The sequence below is a fragment of the Miscanthus floridulus genome, chromosome 14 (assembly GCF_019320115.1).
Source record: "Miscanthus floridulus cultivar M001 chromosome 14, ASM1932011v1, whole genome shotgun sequence".
In the NCBI taxonomy this organism is placed as follows: Eukaryota; Viridiplantae; Streptophyta; class Magnoliopsida; order Poales; family Poaceae; genus Miscanthus; species Miscanthus floridulus.
This window is the reverse complement of record NC_089593.1, coordinates 69,001,315-69,024,004: the sequence shown is the minus strand read 5'-3', so window position 1 is coordinate 69,024,004 and position 22,690 is coordinate 69,001,315. Positions and strand designations below refer to the sequence as shown.

Below are 22,690 nucleotides of genomic sequence, written 5' to 3'. Positions count from 1 at the left end.
GGACGGGCAGTGCTATGTAGGTAAGAAAATTTTAACTTAATACCAAATAAAAAAATTTAAATTTTTTAGCACCAAATATGAAAGACTGTTTTGTTTCAGTACCAAATACATAATTCTCCCAAAAGAAAAAGGAGAGGAATAGGTTCGAGATAAGAAACACGCCACCCCTCCTCTACGTCGCTACCAGCGAGAAACACACGGTTTTTTAACTGTAGATAAACACACGGTTTTTTTTCTGTCTTACACAATTAGGTATTACTAGCACGTTTATTGCAATAGTGACATTGATTTTCAAATGCATGTATGGAAATAGATGATTTGGTTGTTGAATAAATTTTTTAAGCCGCAAAATCGTCATGATAATCTCTGTTGCGATATACGGGTATAAATAAATAAATAACAGTTATTATTCGCCCGCGGAATCAACGGGGCCGAAAAGCTAGCGGCGCGCGAGTGACCACGACACCAGCCCTCAAAATGCGGCTCGCCCCCTCCGGGCCGCGGCCCAGCCCAGTACCCCACAGCCGTCACCGTCACCGTCACCTCCTCTGCTCTGCTCCGTAGCGCCGCCATCTGTGGCGGGCATTCCACCGAACACCTCGCGTGCGTGCTGCCGCAATGGCCTCGCACCATCTCGCCAGCCCGGCCGCCGCCGCCGCCGCAGCCTCCGCCACCACCGTCTCCAGGGCTCTCTTCAAGCATGCCTACGCTAAACCCTCTTGCTCCCTTCTCCACGCCCCGCTCCTCCGCGCCGCCGCCGCCACCACCCGGCCCGCGCACCTCTCCACCGCCGCAGCCGCGGTCTCCACTACGGCGTCCCCCACGGCCACGACGGCCGCGGCAGCCATGGACGCCGTGGAGGAGTGGGGGCTGAGGCCGCTGGCCGAGGTCGACCCGGAGGTGTACGACCTAATCGAGCGCGAGAAGCGGCGGCAGCGGTCCGGCATCGAGCTCATCGCGTCGGAGAACTTCACCTCGCTCGCGGTCATGGAGGCGCTGGGCTCCCCGCTCACCAACAAGTACTCGGAGGGCATGCCGGGGGCGCGCTACTACGGCGGCAACGAGGTCATCGACGAGGTCGAGGAGCTCTGCCGGGCCCGCGCGCTCGCCGCGTTCCGCCTCGACCCGGACCGATGGGGCGTCAACGTGCAGCCCTACTCGGGGTCCCCCGCCAACTTCGCGGCCTACACGGGGCTGCTCCAGCCGCACGACACGCTCATGGGGCTCGACCTGCCGTCCGGGGGCCACCTCACCCACGGGTACTACACGGCGGGCGGCAAGAAGATTTCTGCAACCTCCATCTACTTCCAGAGCCTGCCGTATAAGGTGAGCTTCGACACCGGGTACGTCGACTACGACAGGCTGGAGGAGAAGGCCATGGATTTCCGCCCCAAGCTTATCATCTGCGGCGGTAGTGCGTACCCTCGGGAGTGGGATTATGCAAGGCTCAGGGCCATCGCAGACAAGTGCGGGGCCATGTTGCTCTGCGACATGGCTCATATCAGTGGTCTCGTTGCTGCGCAGGTAACAAATCGCCCTTGTTCCTGTGCATTTAAATCATATATGGGTTTCATTTGCCGATTGTTTATGAATATAAACGTTTACTTTCTATTGTGAATTGCGATTACCTGGGTAGTTGATACAGAAGCTGTATCTTTTCTGTGTAAGGCAAGTCTCATGGTAAGTGGGGGAGGGATCATCCTAATTGCGCACCATCAGCTGGTGTCACTCATTTAGCCAGATAGAGTTCGCACGCACACACACAAAAAAGTTTTGTTGGAGCAGAAGGGAAGAAAAACTAACAGTTTTCCCTATGGAGCAAACATACCTCCATGAAAGGAAGGCAAGTATTTTATAGAGTGTATTGCATCAATAGTTAACCATTAACTTATGAAAATACAAATGGAGCACCAAATGCCTGTAATCCAAACAAAGTGATGACATGATGCTATTATTCGACCAGGGTAGTTATGGATGCAGAAATTTGAATTTTTCGAATTAAACTTTGTAGTTTCCACAGTTCCTGCAGAACTCCCATATTCTGTATCTTCTTTTACTTTACTATCCATGTTAATTCCTTCACTCTTCTGTAGGAGGCTTTGAATCCTTTTGAGTACTCCGATGTGGTTACCACTACGACCCACAAGAGTCTTCGAGGACCAAGGTCTGGTATGATTTTCTACAGGAAGGGCCCAAAGCCTCTGAAAAAGGGCCAGCCTGAGGGTGCTCTTTATGACTATGAGGACAAGATCAACTTTGCTGTGTTCCCGTCACTCCAGGGGGGGCCTCACAATCACCAGATTGGTGCTCTAGCTGTAGCCTTGAAACAGGCCATGTCACCTGGATTCAAGGCCTATATCCAGCAGGTCAAGGCAAACGCAGTTGCCCTTGGTAACCATTTGATGAGTAAGGGCTACAAGTTGGTTACTGATGGAACAGAGAACCACCTTGTTCTCTGGGATCTCCGTCCTCTTGGCTTGACTGGTATGCATAGCAGGATTCTTCTTCTTTTTTTGGCGAAGAGCATAGCAGGATTCAATGGCATGTTTTGGCTTTCCCTTAGCAGGCTGTGCAAACTTGCTATAAAATTGGTTTATCCAAATTGCAGGTAATAAAGTTGAATTGCTATGTGACCTATGCAACATTACACTGAACAAAAATGCTGTCTTTGGTGACAGCAGTGCAATGACACCTGGCGGTGTTCGCATTGGTCAGTATCTCTTTCTTACCAACAGATTTATCGTGTGATGTATAATGCGTGAATAGGATTCTGTTGCTCTTTTTTATCTCATGTTTTTTTTACTCTGTTACTGTTAGGGGTCACTGAGAAGGAAAGAGGTTATGGGTCAATTAATTTAATATTGTTTTACTTGTCATATACTGTGGTATCCTGGAGTACAGCACGGTGTGAGATGAGCCAACAAATAAAATAGTGTTGTATATGTTATATAAAATCTTGTAGGGTATCTGCATCTGCTTCCCTTCAGTGATGATTCCTGTTATTATGGACCTCTTTTAAGTCTAAAATGAGTGATTTTAGATTCTTTTGGTCTACATACAATAATTTTAATTCCTTACATTTTTCTATTGGACTGATTAATCTTCCAGGTTAAGCACACAACACTTTAAATCTTCATAAAACCTCTAGAACTTGTCATGGCTTGAAGTAAAACCATCAGTGGTTTTGGTCTATTTAATCATTAAGGGCAATAATAATAGCGGTCAAAACTAATCATGCTTTTGGAAGGCCCACATTCTCTTTTCACCCAGAGAAAGTTTACAACCGGAAGATTAGGCAGTTCTTTACTTGCTGTCCAGGAAGATAGAAATTCAACATGCTGAAGTAATCATGAATGGGTTTTTTTTTTTTTTTTTTTTTTTTTTTTGTAAAGTAGATTTTGGGGTTACTACTGTTAGAGAATATATTTTCCAAGTCAGGATCATGACAATTTAGTATAGGGCAGTTTTTCCTGCTAATCCCTGGACTTTGCACTGATCTATTGATGTTCCAACAGCAAACCAACAAGTTTACATCTTTTCTGAAAACTATTCATTCCCAGGTACACCTGCTATGACCTCAAGGGGTTTGGTTGAGAAGGACTTCGTGCAGATTGCCGAGTACCTTCACCAAGCTGTGACCATCTGCTTGATCATCCAGGAGGAGCATGGCAAGATTCTCAGGGACTTCAAAAAGGGCTTGGTGGGAAACAAGGACATAGAAAACCTGAGGACGGAGGTTGAGAAGTTCGCCACTTCATTTGAGATGCCTGGCTTCAGGGTGTCTGACATGAAGTACACAGATTAGATTGCTGACTTTGGGTGCAAACCCTTGCTCCTGTTACAGTAACATTGGTAGAATTTGGTGCAAACCCTTTCTCCTATTACAGTAGCATTGGGGCCTCTGAAATGTCACGTGAATGGGGCTACCTGAATGTTTTCAATTTAGTGCCGCCATTCTGTTGGTCTGCTATTCGACCGGTCTATTTTGTTGGAAACTGTTAATGATATGTTTGAAGAATAATGGTTGGGGAAATGGCATTACATTGCAGATAATTCTGCTTAGCTCGGTCTTCCAAAAGTTCTATATAATAAAGCTTCCCTTTATTTGTTATAGTCGGCTTGATATGACACGCTGGTTGTGTTAAGAATTGTGGTTAATTAGATTTTTTGCCAGCCACCTGGTGGTAATCAACTTCCTATTTATAAACTATAATTGTATGCTTAATTATTTTTGCGTGCATGCGATCGGAACAAATGCAGCTTTTCCAAAAGTAGGATATGAATAAAAAAAGCAGCCCCTTGAATATTCCCCTCTTTCTTTCTCCTTCCTTCTCCATCTTTTTCCCTTTCTCCAGAACACTTTTGCTTACACCTCACTAATACCACACATTGAAAAATAGCTAAGATAAAGAAAAAAAGTATCTAGTTGTATGATATCAACACAAGGAAAATAAGGTAGTAAATAAAGTTTCGGTTCCCTTCATTGTGAACCATATAATTTTTACATTCAAAAGTGTACAAGTTTTCAAATTTGAACTATAAATGTTTGGACTTTGGATCTGAAAATTGGATTAGAGAACCTGAGGGATTGTGACAGGCAGCTGTAGCCTGCGCCCTGCCGTAACGCGGCCGCCGTGGTGCCTGTACAGCTATGCTGCGGTGCCGCCAGCGAGCAGCGGAGCAGGTAGAGCAGCCAAGCCAAGCACCTTGCAAACATGTTTCGGGTCACGCCGCCCACGCATGGACGACGGACCGGCAGCCAGCGGATGGCGACTTGAGCACTTCGTGAACGGCAAGGAGGCCGGCCGCCACTCTGGCTGTCCAGCGGCCGATGGCCAGCCACGGCCCTTGTTTAGTTGCTGGACCTATTTTTGTTGGCCCAAAATTTCCACGACTAGGGCCACGGCCCTGGGCCTACTAGGCCCAGCTCCACCCCTCTACACAATAATTAATAATAATATAAGAGTACAGTTTAATCATGAGTATACATCTGTTGCTCAAAAAAAAAAAACCTGAGTATATTATCTCTAATCTCTAATTGATTGGAAGCGCAACAGCACGACAACGATGGTGTCCTTAACTCTTTTTTTTTTTGAAAAAAAAAGAAATGTCTTTTGAGTTTTGATTCATGTTTCGGGTCCAAATGAAGTTACCAAATTTCGCATGAGCTGTATCATCGCTCAAAGAGACTAATTTAGTATTATAGTTGTCGATATATTGCTCTGTAACATTAGTCAAAATTAAAGAAATTTAACCTAGAATAAAACTAAAATTAACAATAATTTAGAATGGAGTATGTACCTACCTAGTCATTCCACCACACTATGGACTCGTTTGTTTCGGCTCCGACGGCTCCGGCTTCCATCGACACTGGTACTGTTCATGAAGCCATTTTTCTCTCTCCTCTACTGTAGCAACACTGTTCATTGGAGCTGTTTTTCTCTCTCCTACTTTTTCGTCTCACTGTTCACTCGTCACTGTTCATGAAGCCGGCGGAGCTCGTTTTTGCAGCTCCTGCGGCTCCGGCTACAGTGCGTGAACAGTGCCGGAGCCGGAGCACGCAGTAGCGGTGCCAAACTGGTTCTATATATCTCTCCGTTTTCATGCTCCAAAGCACCCATCACCTATAACAGCTGCCACCTCCTACCATAATACAAATTGACTTCATGGAGTTATTATAACAGTCGTATGAACTTATGATATCCTCTTCTCCAGACTTCATATAAGGATTTGATAACCAGTAGTGTTAAAAAGAAACCATCAGTAATATTGATCTTCTCAACAAAACCTTTAACATACTTATTTTAGGATAGAGAGTAGTAGTTTAGTACTCTTATATATAGTCTGGGCGAAGGTAGTTGGTCGGGGGTGCAAATGCCTCCTCTCTTTTTAAAAAACAATGGTTCTTTGGTTTAGTTGAGTTAGGTTTTGTTGTGGTTTTATTGCTTTTTATTGGTAGCCATTCTCGATATTTTATTTTCGTAGCGACGATTCGAGCTCGGATGGATCCAAGGATGCCTGGGATGGAGGAGAGTCCTGCCAATCGGCTGCAACAACTTTCGTGATACGTACCACTACTTCCTCTACATCGCAAGTATCATGGCAGCACCTTTACTTAGAGAATCCTACTAGGGCTCTAGGCGTGGAAGCCATGCCAAATCCCAGGAAATCGGGCGGATCGACGGAGATCGAGCCGGAACAGAGTCCTACTCAGGAACGACGCAAGGTAGGGGATGCGGCTGATCAATGGAGTCACCTCCTCGGCGAATGAGATGCTAGACCAGCTTGTCAGCCAAACAGAGAGGGAGATAGAGAGAGAGCGCGGGCTCCGCTTGCTAGCTGGGCCACCAAATGCTACCTTAGAGTCTAGGGCAAAGCTAGGTAGGGGTGCAAATGCCCCCTTTTTTTAAAACAGTGGTTTTATATCTAGATTTTGCACCATATATGCACCCTCAGTCATATAAGTTTGTATCTAATCATCAGCGTTGTTTCTCTCTCTCTCAAATTGACATAAATTTTAGAAGAAAACAGGTGAAATAGTAGTGAAGTCAAAAGATTTTTAGATTCTAAGTATTTTTTATTATGTATAATATAAAAATATTTATCTTGCAAACTATAGTGTTTTTTAATATAAAGGATTTTTTTAAAAAGTTCGCCGATAAGCCTGCCCGGGTGGTTGATTGTCGGCTCCGTAGCTACATTAAGGCCTCATTTGGCAGGGTTTCACTTCACTAGTGAAGCTATATTTTTTTTGGCTTCAGCTCCAGGAACAGCTCCACCAATGGAGCTGAAGCCATTTTAGTAAACCGTTTGGTAAAAACGGTATTCCTGTGAGAGCATGTTTTTAGGTCTTGGAGGAGCCAGGAGAAGCCACTTTTTTTCTCCATCCCATCCCAAAATCATTGTGAGAGCATGTTTTTAGGGGTTTCACTGGTGAAGACATTTTACTTTATCCAATTTAACAGAAAACGGCTCAAACAGCTTCTGAAGCTGGTAGAGAAGACTTGCCAAACAGGGTCTAAACATTGCCATACCTAAGTCTGACCATTATCTAAAAAAAAGTCTGACCATGTAGAAATGCGCACGTATATAGGAGTATATATATCCGTTATACATGTCACATAAAACGGGTTCCACACCCGCACACGTCTCGCTTCGCGATAAACCCGTGCCGACCACCACGTCACAGGCTCACGGCCCGCCTGCCACGTGCATCACTGACATCTGGGGCCCACGCACCTACCAACCCCAACCTTCTCCCATCCGCAATCGCGATCTGGTTCTTGTCTTTCTTCTCACTCACCAAAGTCACACGAACCGTGCGCCGCGGGAGCGAGCCTTTACCCGCTTTGCCTCTTCCACCGCTGACCAGCGGGCCCCACCTCGCCGGGGGATAGTGCTTCGAGGAGCTTCTTTCGTCTGCCGTCGCCTCGCCGCGCCCGCGATGATCCTGTCGGCGCTCGCGACGTCGGTGGGGCTCAACCTGGCCCTCACCGTGCTCCTCGCCGTGGCCTACTCGCTGCTCCGCCGCAGGCCGCCGTACGTCGAGGTGTACGCCCCGCGCCGCCCCTACGCGCCGCTCGAGCCCTGGCTCGCCGCGGCGTGGCGCCGCTCCGAGGATGACGTCCACGCCGCCGCGGGGCTCGACGGCGTCGTCTTCGTCCGCATCTTCGTGTTCAGGTTGGCTCCTCCCCGCTTCCCGAACCCCCACTACACCTCCCTCCGTCCTCCCCCCTTTCGCTGCTCTTCTGTCGTCTCCCCCAATTGGGCCCGTTCCCTTGCTCATTGGAGTGCGCGTGTGCTACTTCGGGTGGTGCAGCATCAGGGTGTTCGCGGCCGCCGCGGTGCTCGGGGTCGGGGTGCTCCTGCCGGTGAACTTCCTCGATCACCAGCTGCAGGAGATCGACTTCACCGACCTGCCCAACAAGTCCATCGATCTATTCAGCGTCTCCAACGTCCAGGACGGCTCCAGCAAGTGAGGACTTCCGACTTCCTCTTGCTTAATTCGATGCCGATTTGGGGGGTTTTAGAGGGGGTTTTGTCCGGTTAGTTACTGTTTCAACCCGATATAACCAGAGTTGGTTAGCAACTCCAGCTTGTGCTATTAAGCTGACACCTGTAACTGAGCTTGTTTTTTGTGCTCCAATTGTGCTTGTTTTTTAAGCGCTCAATTAGAGGATGGATTATGTTGCTCAACTTCGTTCACTTTTGCACGAGTGCTGGTTCTTGGTGCTAACAAGAATGATCTGATTTACCCTATCTGATGAATTGCATCATGCTAAATGGCTAGTATGAATGTATAATTAAAGGTGCAAGGCTTGCGGTTAGCAAAGACTAATTGCTGGTTCAAATATTTTCAAAAAAAAAAAAATACTGGTTCAAATTGAGGTCAGGTTTTAACTCCCTCAAAGAAAAAAAACAATGTTATCAATTTGATAACAAGTTTACCCCCCACTGCTTGTATAGTGTTGATAATCGAATTGTCTCATGTGATGATAAATTATGTTACGTGGCTAGTTTAATGAGATATATGGAGACAATGTGGCCATCTGTTGGTTTTCATAGGCAAAGAATGTACATTTAAGTCCAAAAAGAAGTTGTTTGAGATATCTAGCGACATGCTATTGTTCCATTCAGTCCATAGCGTCTGCTTAGTGTTTAATGCTCCATCTTGACAAATTTGTTTGACTGAGTATAAAATGTACATATGTATTCCAAATTATATTTATCCTTAAGCCAGGAGATAAACTGATTACCTGTGGTAATGTGGTTGGCAGATTGTGGCTTCACTTTTCAGCTGTGTATATCATAACTGGAATTACATGCTACCTACTGTATCATGTGAGTAATTCAACTTTTTTTTTTTTGCTTCTTTGATCGCCTACTTTCTATATTTGCTAGACGTTTTTGGCATCCCTTTTGCCAGTAGAGTATATGTTGGAGTATCGTTAGAGTTCATCTCATCTCATTGCCCTCTTTTAATTAATGCAAACTCATCAGGCCTCGCATTTGAATTTGATCTACTGCTATTTCTGTCAAATTCTTTTTAATGTTTTACTGGTTTCTTATGTCTTTGTAAACATTTTCCTTGTTGTCGCTTTGCAGGAGTACAAATATATCTTTGGGAAGAGGCTAGAGTATTTTATGATCTCAAAGCCATTACCTCAGCATTTCACAGTTCTTGTTCGAGCTATTCCATTATCTGATGGTGTTTCAGTGGGTGATGCTGTTGATAAGTTTTTCAAAGAGTATCATGCATCCACGTACTTGTCACACACGGTTGTTCATCAAACTGGCAAACTTCGCCGTCTTCTGGTAAGGTTTATAATTTGTTTTACTACTTTGTGTTGCTTCGTTATGGGTTATTGAATATAGCTCTGCTATCCTTTACTTCACTCACGGTTCTCAATACTTATATGGAGTGTCTGTTGATTGACACCTTGTCCATTTTTTACTGATTGTTCTTATTTATTGTATGAGGGGAAAAAACTAATATCAGGTGCATGTGTACTAGACTTTCACATGTTTCAGTTGTAATTAGTCTCTAACTTCTGACTTCATTCACTATTTATTTTCTTTTGTTTGATATAACAATTGCAATAGAGTATACTTCAAAATGCTATTGTTTGCATTCAGCGGCGGAGGGTGAATGAAAATTAAGCAGGCTAATTTCCTAAGAGATTATTGTAGCCATTAAAACGTCTTTTGTATGGCCTGAAAACAGATAAGAATATAAACATCCAAAGCACAGATTTCTATGATCCATCTTTTCTCCTTGGCAGGCAGGCACTGCTTCCCATGCTTGTTTCTCCTTTTCCTAGCCCTGCAGTCTGTCACAGCTACTACCTTCATCAGAGATACCGGGGGGGGGGGGGGGGCAACGCCCTGTTTGCATTGTTATATTTTTTCATGTTCAAGCTAAATCTATTCTCTGTTCGTGAATACCTGACAGTTTTTGACCAGAGGGTTGTATTGGAAGAAGGCGGAATTTTTTGGTTGGAACATCATACAGACAAAAAAAACAGAGTATTGTTCAAATAAACAAGAGAAAAGTTGTCACAGGATTTTAGAACAATATTACTGTACATAGTACCGTTATGACCAGCATGTTGGATGATGTATACATGTACTGATTTTTTTTTCCGAACGATGCATGAGAGCTGCGTGTCATTTCATTAAGAAGAAGAAACAGCGAGCTACACGGGAAGGTCAGGAGAGCAAAACCATAAACCCCAACGACAGCTAATAGGCTGCACTGGAAACGTCAAGAGACCCAGCCATAAATCCCAGCCCACAGGGCGCGCGCGCACACACACACACACCTAAACAAGAACAAGGTACTGTCAAGCAAAAATAACTCCCCTTGACTCAGCATGGAAAATGTTGGAATATAAGTGAATTGCCCACCTCTCCCCATCAGCTTAAGCTTTTGGGTTGAATTGGTCGGTGCATGCAACTTAATATGGTATCAGAGCCAGAGGTCTCGAGTTCAAATCCTGGTTAGCGCAATTAAATGAAATAATTGCTGCTCGCTCCTATTCCACGTCTGAGGTCTGAGGGAGCCTCCACGTGAGGGGGAGTGTTGGAATATAAGTGAATTGCCCACCTCTCCCCATCAGCTTAAGCTTTTGGGTTGAATTGGTCAGTGCATGCAACTTAATAGAAAACCTGAGGAGACCAACTTGGGGAGGCTTCGAGCACCAGCCGAACACCATAGTCCACATTACTCTCTCACGTTTTGGAGAACCAGCTGGATACTTGGGGAGCCGCCCTCAAAAACACAGAAATTTCTGTGCTTCCAAAGCTCCCAGGCCACCAGAATTATCAGGCTATTTAAGCTCTTCTTAGGATCTTTAGGCAAGCCATTTATGGACTTACACCACCAGCTAGAGAAATGAGTATCAGACGGTTGAGGAGACAAGGAGACCAGCCCCAGCTTCTGAAGAATGACTGCCCAAACTTGCCTAGAGAAGACACAGGACATCAGAACATGTTGGACAGTCTCCCCGACCTGATCACAAAGAGGGCACGCAGCGGGATGAGGCAGGCCACGCTTTGCAAGACGGTCGGTCATCCAGCATCTGTTGTTGAGAACAAGCCAAATGAAGAATTTGCATTTCAGGGGAGCCCAACTCTTCGAGATTCGCTTCCAAGGAGCAAACCTGATAGTACCAATGAAGAAGGCCTCATAGGCTGATTTGCTGCTGTAGCTGCCACTCTTAGAGAGGCGCCAAGAGTGCTGATCAGAAATAGCAGGATCCAAAGACCATATCATCCACCAGACCCCAAATGGTCAAATATTCAAGAATCACCTGGACAGTTAAGGCACCTTTGATATAAAATACCCATCTTCTATTGTTCAACGTGACCTTTACTGTTATCTTCTTGGAAATTCTCTTAGAACTTAATCAAGTTAGGAGCCAAATCCTGGATAGATTTTCCTTGAAGCCACCGGTCAGCCCAAAATTTGGTGCCTTCACCATTGCCAACCAGAGACTCAATAGCAACATCAAACAGAGCCTGAGTGATCCGTGGAATTTGAATTGGCAATCCCACCCAAGGCTTAGAGGGGTCAGTTTTTTGCTGCCAAAGCCACCGGATACGCAGCGCCCATCCCATAGTTTCCATGTACTGATTTTGTTTCACAATAGGATATTGGTGTTTTCCCCAAAAAATGATATTATCGAATATTGTGTTAGGTAGAAGTGTTCTCTAGATCCATGCTTTCAAAAATATGTAATGTAAATACACTTTGGTCTAAGTTGGTGCAAGGAAGATAGTTTATTCCATAAAAAAATATTTTGTTTATAGTTGTTATCTTTGTTTTGTGTATCATTTTTCCTTCACACTTTAAGGATTCATTTTATGGAATACATTTTCATTCTGGATTCTTCTGTAATTGCTGCTTGTTTGCTGTTCTACCTGGTAGACTCTAAATCATTCCATTCATACATTAAGATGAAATCAGCCTCATAATTTCTTCATTGTGATTTTGTGAATTTACTATCTGGTTTCACTTACTTCATGTTGTATTTCTGTCCAGAACGATGCAGAGAGTATTTGTACAAAGCTTACCAACTTAAAATATGTCCGACGGTCAACTGGAGATCCTCCAAGAAAATTTCTTGGATTATTTAGCAGAAATGATCTTGTTGGAAAATACCAGAAAAGGCTGGAAGACCTTGAAGAGAATGTTAGAATGGAACAGTCAGATGCTACTAGGAGACAGGTGCAGATTCAGCATTCATTTGGCATTGCGAGAATTGACTAGATGTGCTTATTGTTATCCTGAATTGATCTTTGTTTTTGAGGCTCTGGTACTCATGCACACAAATTCTTCTATTCTCTGATCAATAGTTATTATTTCACCTCTCTTCAGGAAATTGCTGCTGCCTTTGTTTCATTCAGATCTCGATATGGCGCTGCAAATGCAGTTTACATTAGGCAGTCAGACAACCCAACTGAGTGGCAAACTGAGCTAGCTCCTGATCCTCATGACGTTTATTGGCCTTTCTTTTCTACATCCTTCAAGGAAAGATGGATCGCCAAGTTTGTAGTATTTGTAGCTTCAGTTCTCCTGATACTTGTCTTTCTCCTAGTTGTGGCATTTGTTCAAGGACTCACCTATTTGGAACAACTAGAGCAGTGGTTGCCTTTTCTGAGGAACATACTGGAAATGTTAGTTCCTTCATAGATTTGGTCTCTTGTTATTTATAATGCTTTAGTACACTACAGGTAGCCTCACTATGAATATTATTGTGTTTTGTCCTTGCAGTGCTGTTGTGAGTCAACTGGTTACAGGATATCTTCCCAGTGTTATTCTTCATTTTCTTTCATCTTATGTGCCCTCAATAATGAAGTTATTTTCAACTATGCAAGGATTTGTTTCTGTTAGTGGGATTGAGCGAAGTGCTTGCAATAAGATGCTTTGGTTTACAATATGGACTGTGTTCTTTGCCAATGTTCTCACTGGTTCAGTCTTTAGTCAATACGAGATTTTCCTTGATCCAAAGGAATTACCTACAAAACTTGCAGTTCTTGTACCAGCACAGGTAGCTTATGCTTTTCTTGTTTTATTTAATGAACCATAATATAGCACACATTGGTCCATTTTTTGCAGTGTTCTTTAAGAAAGTTATCACAAATTACTTCTGGAACATATGTTCTTCCTTTTATGTCTCACATGGCATTGGCATTTCCTTTCATCTGGATATGATACACTTCCATTGATATAGATCTTTGTTTCCTAAGATAAGAACCTTTAGTAGTCAGCATGTAAGCTTAAACATAGCCTATGTAAATGATATCTCTCTAGACATGTTTGTATTGTGAGTCCTTAGATGCGAAATATACTTCATTAAAATGATTATTTGTTCGTGAGTATGGTATTGGTCGCCATATGAACTGTGCATTGCTTAACTGTTGTTGGCTTTGTTGGAATATTGTTACACATGTATGGTAGGCTTGTATAGTTACCTATTATTGGTGTCTATCACCTCCTGTAATTCAGCCCATTGGCTTATATATAATGGCGCCCCTGGCTGTTGCCCAGTGTGGCCTTTGCCCCCAATCTGATCTTCCCACTCTAACATGGTATCAGCCGCATACCCGATCCTCTGCTTCCGCTGATCGCGCGCCCAGGCCGCGACTCTTCTTCCTCGCGCCGCCACCCCTCTCCGCGCGTGTTCCCCTCACGCCGCGTCCACCCACCCGGCGGCCCGCCCTCCTCTCTTTTGCCATGGCCGACGAGATCGTGCCCGATCCCACCGCGGCTCTCGCTGCAGCCCTCGCCGCAGTCCTTCCTGCCGCCGCCCCTTCGAATCCTGCTGCCTCTCTCGCCACCATCAATATCAAAACTCACCTCCCCATCACCCTGGAACTTCACCCGCCCAATTATCGTGCCTGGCGTGAGCTTTTCACCACCCTCCTCGGCAAGTTCGGCGCTGGTCACCACATCGATGGTACGCCGGTGCCTGACCCGGTCACGCCGGTGTGGACGACGACGGATTTCTCTGTCCGATCCCTCCTCTACTCGTCCATCTCTCCGAAGCTGATGAACAAGGTGATGACGCCCGGCGCAAACGCCCGCACCATCTGGCTGGCGATCGAGGCGCAGTTCCAGAACAACAAGTCGTCGCGGGCCCTTGCGTTGGAAGCGGACTTCCGCAATCTCGCGCAAGGCAACCTCTCCTTCTCCGACTACAGCGAGCGCCTCAAGTCGTACGCCGACGGGCTCGCCGATCTCGGATTTCCCGTCAACGAGCCGACTCTGGTCCTCACGCTCATTCGAGGCCTAAGTCCGACTCTTCGTCACATGGGGACCCTCATCAAATCCCGGGATCCCCTGCCGACGTTCAGCACTGCGTGCTCCATGCTGGAACTTGAGGAGGCGGATCTCAAGACCCCGCAGCCTGGCGAACAAACGGCGCTGGTGATGGCGCCTCAACCGCCGGCGCCCCAGCCGCCCGCTTCCCCTTCGGCGCCCCAGCAGTTCTCCTCTGCGCCGCGGAACAACAACAAGAACAGGTACAAGAACAAAAATCGCACCAGTGCGCCATCCTCCGGCCGGTCTGGCGCGTCCGGCGGTTTCGGCGGTTTCCGTCCGTTCCTGAACCCCTACACCGGCACCTTCCAGATGTGGCCAATGCAGCCTACCCAGGGCGTGCTTGGTCCACGTCCCGGCATTCCGCATCAGGCCATGTTCGCTGGCGCCCCTCCCGGATTCCCAACTGCCGGCGCGCCTGCAGCAGCTGCAACGACGTCCGCCACGAACACCTGGGATCCCACTGCCTTGATCAACACGCTGAACTCCATGACCCTGCAGCAACCCGACTGGTTCATGGATTCCGGCGCGTCCTCCCATCTCTCCAACGATCAGGGTATTCTCTCCTCCACTTCTCCTTCCCACACACCCACAAATATTCTTGTCGGCAACGGCTCTTCCATTCCCATCACCGCTCGTGGCAGTGTTGCTTTTCCCTCTCCTACCCGGCAATTTTCTTTATCCAACGTTTTAGTTTCTCCTCAATTAGTCACAAATCTTATTTCCGTGCGCAAGTTTACCATTGACAACCTTGTGTCTGTGGAATTTGACCCGTTTGGTTTGTCTGTGAAGGATCTCAAAACTAAGGCGCTTCTCTATCGGTGCAATAGCTCCGGCGATTTGTACCCTTTCTTCACGCCACCCACCTCCACTCGCGCAGTGTTGCTGGCTCTTGCTGAAGACATTTGGCATCGTCGCCTCGGCCATCCCAGCGCCAAAGTTCTCTCTCAATTGAAGTCAGCCAACGCCATCTCTGTCACCCCAAATAAAACACCTGCCACTCCTTGTCATGAGTGTCAGTTAGGAAAACATTTTCGTTTGCCGTTTTCTACATCTTTAACGCGCACTCAGCGCCCTTTTGAGATTATTCATTGTGATTTGTGGACTTCTCCGGTTCCCAGTGTGTCTGGCAATAAATATTATTTGGCGTGTTTAGATGATTTCACTCATTATCTCTGGACATTTCCCTTGAAACTGAAATCTGACACTTTTTCCACTATTCGCGACTTTCACACCTACGTGTTAACACATTTTCAGTGTCGTATCAGTTTTGTCCAATGTGGTAATGGTCGTGAATTTGATAACCACGCTGCTCGCTCATTTTTTCTTTCCCAGGGAATTCGGTTCCGACTCTCTTGCCCGCACACTTCACCACAAAATGGAAAAGCTGAGCGTGTCATCCGCTCAATCAACAATATTCTTCGAACATTGTTGATTCAAGCCGGTCTTCCTCCCGCCTTCTGGGCTGATGCCTTACATACAGCCACCCACCTCTTTAACCTCCACCCCACAAAGGTCCTAAAAAATCTCACTCCACACCAGGCTTTGTTCGACTCCAAGCCGTCCTATTCCCACCTCCGGGCTTTTGGATGTCGCTGCTATCCCAACCTATCGGCTACCACTCCTCACAAACTTGCGCCACGATCCACCGAGTGCATCTTTCTCGGCTACCCCTCCGATCACAAGGGCTACCGTTGTCTTGATCTCAAGTCTAACAAAATTATCACATCCCGGCATGTCGTGTTCGACGAGCTCACATTTCCTTATGCCGCTCGTACTAGCACCCTTGCCTCTTCGTATTCGTTTTTGGATGACTTTGCAGATGATGATACGGTGCTCCCTAGTGCTCCTGCACCTCTGCCCGGCGTGCTCGCCTCACTGCCGGCAGGAGGACCGCCTAGCACACCTGGATCCACGGCGCACGGGCCTGCCCCGTCGCCTGACGCGACCGAACCGGCGCCATCCTCGTCTCAAGCTTCTGCAAGAGTGCCGGCGTCGCTGACCGGGCCAGCCCCGATGCACGGCGCGCCCGGTTCAACGTCAACGTCGCACGCCACGTGCGGCCCCTCCACGCACGGCGCTGCTGGTGCGGGCACCTCTTCATCGGTGCCCACAGACTACAGCACCAGGCCGCCTATAACAGCTGTCTATACTCGCCGTCCACGTCCTGTGGAACTGTCCATCGAACAGCGCGATCCCGCGCCGGCACCACCTGCTCCTCAGCAGAACTCTCGTGCATCTGCTCCTGCGCCGATTCCAGTCTCTCAGCGGTCTTCAGAAGCTCAGAAAGTACCCATTCCACCTATCTCCAATGACCATCCAATGGTTACCCGGGCCAAGAGTGGGTTCCGCACTCCAGCCACTTTTCAGGTTGCCGGACCATCGCCCATTCCAACATCCTACAAGCAAGCTCTTGCTGATCCTAATTGGAAGAATGCAATGGTTGAAGAGTTCAATGCTCTCACGGCTAACAGGACTTGGGATCTAGTGCCTACCCCACCCAATGCCAACATTGTTACTGGGAAGTGGATTTATCGCCAAAAGCTTAAGTCTGATGGGTCACTGGATCGTTATAAAGCCCGTTGGGTGCTTCGTGGTTTCTCTCAGCAACCAGGTGTTGATTTTGAGGAGACTTTTAGTCCGGTGGTAAAACCTGCTACGATTCGCACTGTTCTTTCTCTGGCAATCAGCAGCAACTGGTCTATTCATCAACTGGATGTGAAGAATGCCTTCTTAAATGGTACTCTTGAAGAGACAGTTTACTCTCAGCAGCCATCCGGGTTCATTGATCCAACCTTTCCACAACATGTTTGCAAGTTGAACAAGTCACTGTATGGACTTAAACAAGCCCCACGCGCTTGGTATACTCGCTTCCAGTCTTTCATCCTCTCTACTGGATTTTGCAGTTCCAGATGTGACACCTCCTTGTTCATCCGCAAGACTGGCAATAACATTGCGTACTTGCTACTGTATGTGGACGACATCATTCTGACGGCCTCCTCCTCGGCCCTGCTTCAGCAGATCATTGCCTCCCTTCAACAGGAATTTGCTATGTCCGATCTTGGTGAACTTCAATATTTCCTTGGCGTCACTGCATCCCGGAATACCTCTGGTTTGCTGTTGACTCAAGATAAGTATGCCCTGGAGCTTCTTACTCGTGCCAAGATGCAGCACTGCAACCCCTGTGCCACTCCCATTGAAGTGAGCCCCAAGCTACCTGCAGAGGCGGGTCCTCCAGTCGCCGACGCCTCCCTCTATCGCAGTCTAGCTGGTGGTCTTCAGTACCTTACTCTTACACGGCCTGACATCGCTCACGCCGTCCAACAGATCTGCCTGCATATGCATGATCCGAGGGAGGAACACTTCTCTCTTCTGAAGCGCATTCTTCGCTACGTCAAAGGCACTATCAAGTATGGTCTTCAGATCACTCGCAGCTCCTCTCATGATCTGCTCATTTACTCCGACGCGGACTGGGCGGGCTGCCCCGATACTAGGCGCTCTACCTCCGGCTTCTGTGCCTTTATTGGCGATAATCTGGTGTCCTGGTCTTCCAAACGGCAACAGACAGTCTCTCGTTCGAGCGCTGAAGCTGAATATCGCGGCGTTGCTAATGCTGTGGCCGAAGCATGTTGGCTCCGCCAACTTCTTGCTGAACTTCATCGCCCGTTGTCTAAGGCTACGGTGGTTTACTGCGACAACATTAGTGCTGTATACCTCTCCACCAACCCGGTTCAACATCAGCGCACCAAGCACGTGGAAATTGATTTGCACTTTGTGCGTGATCGTGTTGCTCTCGGGGAAGTTCATGTTCTACATGTTCCAACAACACTTCAATATGCGGACATCTTCACAAAAGGACTGCCTACTGCTGTCTTCCAGTCCTTCCGATCCAGCCTCAACGTCCGATCCTCTCCCGGTTGATACTGCGGGGGGCTGTTGGAATATTGTTACACATGTATGGTAGGCTTGTATAGTTACCTATTATTGGTGTCTATCACCTCCTGTAATTCAGCCCATTGGCTTATATATAATGGCGCCCCTGGCTGTTGCCCAGTGTGGCCTTTGCCCCCAATCTGATCTTCCCACTCTAACAGGCTTTGTGTTTGCTGTGTAGGCCTCTTTCTTCATTGCATATGTGGTTACATCGTGGACAAGCATAACATCTGAACTCACTCAAATTACTGCTCTTTTCTGTCATCTGTGGGGAAAGTGTGCAAAGTGTTGCAAGCGGGATGGCTCCAAAGCTCCATCAATGCCTTATCATAGTGAAATTCCACGGATTCTCTTGTTTGGGCTTCTTGGACTCGCATATTTTATTGTGGCCCCCCTTATCCTACCGTTCGTATTGGTCTACTTCTGCCTTGGCTACTTCATATTCCTTAATCAGGTGAGAACATTGCGGTTTATTTTCTCAGTTTCTTAAAAACTTTTCATAAATCCTAACAGAATGTCACGCAACCTGCATGGAGTTTCAAAGGTCAGTGATATGATATCTAATTGCGTTCATGTTTTGGAAGGCAGACAGATCTCAAAGTAAAAGATGTCTTCATACTTTTGAAAAAGAACTGGAAATTGCTTGAGTTTGCCTACGAATTTACTGAATTTAATTCTTCTTAGTGAACTAATTATAAAACTACTTACTCGCAAAATCCTGATAATATGGGTGTAATACATAGAATTACTAGCTTCTCCATTAATGATGCTCACATTGGAAAACTACTACATTTGTTGAACTAAAGAGGGGTGATAGAGTTAGAGACCCTTAGGGTCAGCAGTTCAGACCCCTATTAAAAACTCCTAAAGGCAACACATGCTTTCTAGGTCTCTAGGAGTGGAATATTCTCTTACCAGATAAATACAGTATTCTTCAAAATTTGAAATGCTCCTTTTAACTCCGTAGTTGATCAATCAGTGCTAGCAGAAGAAATGTATATTTGTTTTAGAAACGGTTTAGCTTTGTTTTTCCAGCTATTTTGAACAGATTTTTGTATTCTGCACATATTTGACTGTTACTTCAAATGGTACAAATGCAGCTTTTTAATATATATGTGCCAAAGTATGATACTGGAGGAAAATTTTGGCCCGTTGTGCACAGCACAACAATATTCTCTCTGGTTGTTCTGCATATAATTGCTATTGGAGTATTTGGGTTAAAGAAACTTCCTCTTGCATCCAGTTTGCTGCTTCCTCTTCCACTGCTGACCCTTCTGTTCAATGAATTCTGCCGGAACAGATTTTTGCCTATCTTTGAAGCATACTCTACTGAGGTACCATTTCCTGTTCGTTTATAGAAGTTTACTAACACTGATGCCTATTCTCTCACAATGCCCTTGTGTTCCTATTCTGTGGTTGTAACTTAGCAATGTCCTCATTTTTTGCTTTTTTGTACATGCAGTCTTTGATAAAGAAAGATAGAGAAGAACAGAGTAAACCAGATATGTTAGAGTTCTTCAGTAATCTTGTAACAGCTTACCGCGACCCAGCTCTGAAACCTATTCAACGTGCTTCTAACTCTGATGAACGTACTGCACCGCTCTTGGCCTCTGTCTAGCTCCAGATAAGTTGTACTCCCTCCGTTCCAAATTATAAGTCGCTTTGACTTTTTTGCTACGTAGAATTTGCTATGCAAAATGGATGTACCAAAAAAAGTCAAAGCGACTTATAATTTGGAACAGAGGGAGTAGATGGCAGCTGACTCCATTGTGTAAATTTTGGTTTGGTTTTGGTGATGAGATACGCAAGTCGTACATGTGTAGTTGAATGATACATTGTAAAAGTAGAACTTTTGACAGACATAGTTTTTATTGTTGTCTGTTGTGCAATTTTTACCCTTCTGGTGGGGGAGTTTGTTGTACATATGTGTACATGATATTTTGTGCACTTCTCAGATTTGAATAATGCATTGCTCATTTTATGATGTGTTGGCAATGTAGACTTCATGTGTGTTGGGGTTCATGGGTTGGTACCTTCAAATTTTTCAACACCTCCATTTTTAATTTGAGTTAAACTGATATGCATGTGAACATTGCTTTGGTTTCACATTATCCACCCTATGAGCTTGTTTGGCATTTGGAGCATCTGTGATGACGAGCGATTGGTTTACTCTATTTATTTGTCTTCTTTGTGTTCTACTTGCCATTTTTTTTTTTGGGGGGGGGGGGGGGGGGGTCACTATCGTACAGCTGTCATGTCGAAGAGTTTTGTTTTCTGAAATCTCAAATGGCGTGTGGAAGCCTGTGTTGTGTTGTTACCTGGTTTTATATATGCTGAAACCATTTGACGCGCTAGTTACACTGACTCTGAAAGTGTCTCCCACTGGTATTGTTTACCTGGTTTTAAATGTGATCCACAAAGATTTGCTTGCATAGCTCGATCCTCTGAGAATGATAACAGGTGATAATATATTAAAATTACGTTATTCATCAAGAAGGAAACTAGAGATCTATCAACTGTAGAAAAGTATGTAAAGACCGCTACAGCCAAAAGCATTTTTCAAAGGTACGCTCCATCAGGGATCCATGTATAAGCGGTTGCCAATTGGAGCTAATACAAAGGTATTGTTCTGGTAATCTATCTTAATGAGACATATTACTTGGTAAGTTGGTATGGTGGTGTTATTCATCTTTGTCTACATTCATGCGCCATTTGGCTTTCATGTTACTTGCAAGTGGCGATTGGAAACCCTTTTTCACGTAAGATGTGTCCCATATCAACACTTGTGCCATTTGTCTTCCTTGTCTATAGGATAAGTGATCCTAACGTCTTAAGCCGTTTTTTTTCGCCCAGGGGAAGAGTGTAGAAACCAGAAATCCTAATGCATCTTGATACTGTGATGATGTTTTTCTGCCAAATTGCGTAAATTATGGACCATCATGTCATTTTAATACTCGGTTAATTCATCACTACTTGCTCTAGTCTAAGTCGCTGTCATTTACTCGTTAAAAGTTGTAGACATTTGCTGACGCATTCTTGGTCCTGGTCACAAAGCATGAAAAGCTAATGTGATGTTTCTCAGTTCTATATATTCTTGCATACCTAAAGGGAATGTTTCTCAGTTCTATATATTCTTGGCCAAGATCCAGGGGTCTCACAATCTGCAGTTATACAAGCTTGACCTTTTCACACCTTATAATCACGGGGAAGACTTGACCAGGACCGAAAAAGATGGAGCAGTTAGAAAGTGTGGTAAACCTTTTAAATTGAGAAGCTTTTCATTGTTTAGGTCCGTTTTAACTGAGCAAGCTAGGCAAAGTGGTTTGTGAAACCATGTGGTCAGTTGCAAGCTAGCTAGGCCGAGTGATTTGGAAAAGATGGGATTATATATCCTCAGACAAAATTTGGATCCTTAGGATATATAGCTTGGGATTTAGGGACCGTTTGAATCCCGCATGGGATTCTAAGAATCCGGATAAAAAAAAATCCTAGAATTCTAGTATGCCACCTAAACAGTCTAAGATTCTAGAGGGATTTTAACTCATAGATTCTTAGAATCCCAAAATACAATAAAATTGTTGTGATTTTTTATCCGGATTCTTAAAAAATCCCGTGGAATTCAAACAACACCTTAATTTAATATGAATAAAAATTTGTAACTATTCCTTCTCTTTCCAAATAATTAGTAGATCCTTGTGTAATCAGTTTTTCTACTGTGCTAATATAATTTTCTAGAGGCGGTTGGCTTTTTTTTTATAGAGGCAGCAGTATGTGGCCATAGGTCTCTTGGTGTACCACTTTTTTTAGTAGTGTAATACATGTATAGTTCAGTATTACTGTGTGCTAATAGATAACAACTCAATCAGCTCATATGCAGTTAGTATATAACTCAAATAAGGTGAGGCCAACAATAAGATGCACAAAATGGCTGAGATACATAAACCCAAGGCGTACGTGTGACAGAGACATTGAGGTATATGCCACAAACAGATACTTCAGTTTGCAATATCTTTCCACAGAGAATAGAAAGACTAAGTAGCATTTTTTAGTTGAAAGCAGGACGTGTAAAGGAGCATTGGGTACGCCGTCATCGTCATGCATGACAAACACAAACGGAGGAGAATGAAACCAGTTACAGCTAACTACAGTTAGCGGCTTAGCGTCGGTTTAATCCGGGGATTAAGAAAGCAACAGAGCTCATGGTTTTCAACCCTAGACGTTGTTAATTTCGTCGCAATTCATGTCCACGAGCACTAGTTACCATCATACATTCGGGTTCACACAATAGTTAATCGCGCGAGATAGATCACATTAGTACAAACAAATTAAACTAATATACTAGCTACTTGGTGTAGTGTTTGATCATTTCAAGCACGCAATTCAGGAATTATAATATAGACCATAATTTACATCTACCTAAAATGTCTCATTAGC

The 22,690-nt window shown here is 45.2% G+C and overlaps 2 protein-coding genes across 3 annotated transcripts; both read left to right on the top strand.

Annotated features, from left to right (window-relative positions):
- Window positions 1–489: 489 nt before the first annotated feature.
- Window positions 490–4,069, top strand: LOC136505893 (serine hydroxymethyltransferase 4-like). The gene is made up of 4 exons (XM_066501023.1): window positions 490–1,524; window positions 2,094–2,484; window positions 2,609–2,710; window positions 3,561–4,069. The coding sequence occupies exons 1-4, from the start codon at window positions 619–621 to the stop codon at window positions 3,803–3,805; spliced, it is 1,644 nt and encodes a 547-aa protein (XP_066357120.1). The 5' UTR covers window positions 490–618; the 3' UTR covers window positions 3,806–4,069.
- Window positions 4,070–7,307: 3,238 nt separating this feature from the next.
- Window positions 7,308–20,242, top strand: LOC136502677 (CSC1-like protein HYP1). 2 transcript variants are annotated; one of them, XM_066497916.1, is made up of 10 exons: window positions 7,308–7,680; window positions 7,820–7,975; window positions 8,778–8,841; window positions 9,106–9,315; window positions 12,044–12,229; window positions 12,380–12,678; window positions 12,776–13,052; window positions 18,438–18,710; window positions 19,357–19,590; window positions 19,719–20,242. In XM_066497916.1, the coding sequence occupies exons 1-10, from the start codon at window positions 7,445–7,447 to the stop codon at window positions 19,872–19,874; spliced, it is 2,091 nt and encodes a 696-aa protein (XP_066354013.1). In that variant the 5' UTR covers window positions 7,308–7,444; the 3' UTR covers window positions 19,875–20,242. The 2 variants fall into 2 exon arrangements, with proteins under 2 accessions (XP_066354013.1, XP_066354014.1); XM_066497917.1 differs by having other exon boundaries at window positions 19,500–19,590; window positions 19,719–19,857.
- The last annotated feature ends 2,448 nt before the right edge of the window (window positions 20,243–22,690 follow it).